This window comes from Cervus elaphus, chromosome 13, assembly GCF_910594005.1.
Source record: "Cervus elaphus chromosome 13, mCerEla1.1, whole genome shotgun sequence".
Taxonomy (NCBI): Eukaryota; Metazoa; Chordata; class Mammalia; order Artiodactyla; family Cervidae; genus Cervus; species Cervus elaphus.
In genome coordinates this window covers 71003467-71006944 of record NC_057827.1, presented here as the reverse complement: position 1 = coordinate 71006944, position 3478 = coordinate 71003467, and the positions used below count along the sequence as shown (strand labels likewise).

Here is a 3478-nt window from a genome sequence, read left to right as displayed (position 1 = left end):
GAACTCCAGAGAACAGCAGGGAGAGAGAAAGCCTTCAGTGATCAGCACAAAGAAGTGGAGGAAAACAATAGAGTGGGAAGGACTAGAGACCTCTTCAAGAAAATTGGAGATATCAAGGGACGTTTCATGCAAGGATGGGCACGATAAAGGACAGAAAATGTATGGACCTAACAGAAGCAGAAGAGATTAAGAAGAGATGGAAAGAATACACAGAAGAGCTTTCGGCTTGGAGGAGGCAAAAGTGCAAATTTGTTATCCCAAATCCAGGTTCTTCCGACACCAGCCGCCTCCACCATGCCACCTAAGTTCGACCCCAATGAGATCAAAGTCATATACCTGAGGTGCACCGGTGGGGAATTTGGTGCCACGTCTGCCCTGGTCCCCAAGACTGGCCCTCTGGGTCTGTCTCCAAAAGAGGTATGTGATAACATCGCCAGGGCAACTGGTGATTGGAAAGGTCTAAGGATTACAGTGAGACTGATCATCCAGAACAGACAGGCCCGGATTGAGATGGTACCTTCTGCTTCTGCCCTGATCATCAAAGCCCTCAAGGAACCACCAAGAAATAGAAAGAAGCAGAAAAACATTAAACACAGTGGAAACATCACTTTTGATGAGATTGTCGATATTGCCCAGCAGGTGCGGCATCGATCTCTAGCTAGAGAATGCTCTGGAACCATTAAAAAGATCCTAGAAAGCACCCCATCTGGGGGCTGCGGTGTTGATGGCCGCCACCCTCATGACATCGTAGATGACATCAACAGTGGTGCGGTGGAGTGACCAGTTAGTTAAGAACTGCAAAGGGAAAAGAAAAATAAAGGATTATTTGACAGCCAAAAAAAAAAAAAAAGAGGAATACACAGAAGAACTGTACAATAAAGATCTTAATGACTTGAATAACCACAATGGTGTGATCACTCACCTAGAGCCAGACATCCTGAAGTGTGAAGTCAAGTGGGCCCTAGGAAGCATTACTACAAACAATGTTAGCGGAAGTGACCGAATTCCAGCTGAGGTATTTCAAATCCTAAAAGATGATACTCAGCAATGGCCACAGGACTGGAAAAGGTCAGTTTTCATTCCAGTCCCAAAGACGGGCGATGCCGAAGAAAGTTTAAACTACTATACAGTCGTGCTCATTTCACAAGCTAGTAGGGTCATGCTCAAAGTCCTTCAAGCTAGCCCTCAGCAGTACATGAACAGAGAGCTTTCAGATGTTCAAGCTGGATTTAGAAAAGACAGAAGAGGTAGGGAGCAGAGGGGCAAAAAGGGCAGAGGGACCAGAGATCAAATTACCAACATCTGTTGGATCATCAAAAAAGCAAGAGAGTTCCAGAAAAATATCTACTTCTGCTTCATTGACTACGCTAGAGCCTTTGACTGTATGGATCACAACAAACTGGAAAATTCTTTTTTTTTTTTTTCATATTAAACTTTTTATTAAAACTGAGTCTTTACAATGTATTTAAAATGACATGTTCCACACATAAATATTTAAGAAAAAAGCATTTTATGTATAATTATTGGCATACAATTTAAGAACATAGTTAAAACCAAGCTAAATATTTATATATATGTATGTGTGTGTGTGTGTGTGTGTGTATCTCCAAATTTATATCAATGATCTGAAACACCTGAGCTTCAAGTTGTTGGTTTTCCAGATAGTGTGAAATACTTTTCACCCACTTTAGAAAGGATCCAGCCCATTGAGAAAGAATAACTTTGGTTAACAGACATTATCTTCCAAAGATCACATAGAGGTCTTCAATGAGATTACAATTTATCTTCAGAGGCTTCTTCCAGGTGGAGATCTGTCTGTGACGTAAGGAAGGATTCCCATGTAGCAAGGCACAGGTTCCATCGTCCATGGGATTTTCCAGGCAAGAATACTGGAGTGGGTTGCCATTTCCTTCTCCATGGAAAATTCTCAAAGAGACGGGAATACCAGGCCACCTGAGAAACCTGTATGCAGGTCAAGAAGCAACAGTTAGAACCGGACGAGGAACGACGGACTGGTTCCAAACTGGGGACAGAGTGTGACATGTTGTATATTCTCACCCTACTTATTTCATGTCTACGCAGAGTACATCATGCAAAATGCTGGGCTGGATCAATCTCAAGCTGGAATCCAGATTGCTGGGGAAAATAGCAATAACCTTAGATAAGCAGGTGACACCACACTTATGGCAGAAAGGGAAGAGAAATTAAAGAGCCTCTTGATGAGGGCGAAAGAGGAGAGTGAGAAAGCTGGTTGAAAACTCAGCACTGAAAAAACTAAGATCCTGGCATCCGGTCCCATCACTTCATGGCAAATAGATGGGGAAAAACTGGAAAAAATGGCACATTTTATCTTCTTGGCCTCCAAAATCACTGTGGACGGTGACTGCCGCCATGAAATTAACAGACGTTTGCTCCTTGGAAGGAAAGCTATGACAAACCTAGACAGCGTATTAAAAAGCAGAGACATCACTTTGCCGACAAAGGTCCTTATAGTCAAAGCTATGGGTTCTCCAGCAGTCACGTACGGATGTGAGAGTTGGGCCATAAAGAAGGCTAGCACTGAAGAATTTATTTTGAACTGTGGTGTTGGAGAAGACTTTTGAGAGCCCCTTGGACAGCAAAGAGGGCAACCAGTCAATCCTAAAGGAAATCAACCCTGAATTTTCATTGGAAGGACTGATGCTGAAGCTGAAGCTCCAATACTTTGGCCACCTGATGCGAAGAACTGACTCATTGGAAAAGACGCTGATGCTGGGAAAGACTGAAGGCAGGAGGACGCCAGAGGATGAGATGGTTGGATGGCATCACCGACTCAGTGGATATGAGTTTGAGCAAGCTCCACGAAGGACAGGGAAGCCTGGCACACTACAGTCCATGGGCTTGCAAAGAGTTGGACACACTTAGCGATTAAACAACAATAATGATTTTTCAGCTCAAGAAGCTGGAAGCGTCCCTCACTTTTCTCTTGATTGGTTGACCGAAACTGGGGCTCAGTGGTCGCCCAGTGGTGGAGGTTGAAATGCTGGGAAGGCTGTGGTATGATGGGGAGGGAGGTTTCCGAAATAAGAACCAGGAACGTCTCATCTCCTGACCGTGGTCCCAAGAAGACCCTCCCCCATCACCACAGCCCTGAGGGATACAGAGGAGGAACGTGCTGGGGTCCTGTGACCGTGGACCACTCAGGGGCTGTCCTCTTTGTGGGGAGGAGGGAGGAGGATGCTGCTGCTGAAATGTGTGCCTTGACTGCAGTGAGGCTGACGGACCAGCTTTTCTAAAGGGTCAGGGTGAAGATACAGGCAAAAATAAACAGATTTGGAAACCAAAAGATGCTTAGGATGAAAGAATAATTCCAAGAGCTAATTTTGGAGGGACAAAAATCCCAAAAAATAGAGAGTTAGAAAACCAAATCAAGAAGAAATTTAAAATATACAGAAGAGAAGTGAAAGAAATCATCACAGATATAAAAAATTGTTTTTAA

The 3478-nt window shown here is 43.9% G+C and overlaps 1 protein-coding gene across 1 annotated transcript; it reads left to right on the top strand.

The window, feature by feature from the left end:
• Window positions 1–224: 224 nt before the first annotated feature.
• LOC122706201 (60S ribosomal protein L12-like) lies at window positions 225–780 on the top strand. Its single transcript, XM_043921240.1, has one exon. The coding sequence runs from the start codon at window positions 295–297 to the stop codon at window positions 778–780; it is 486 nt and encodes a 161-aa protein (XP_043777175.1). The 5' UTR covers window positions 225–294.
• The last annotated feature ends 2698 nt before the right edge of the window (window positions 781–3478 follow it).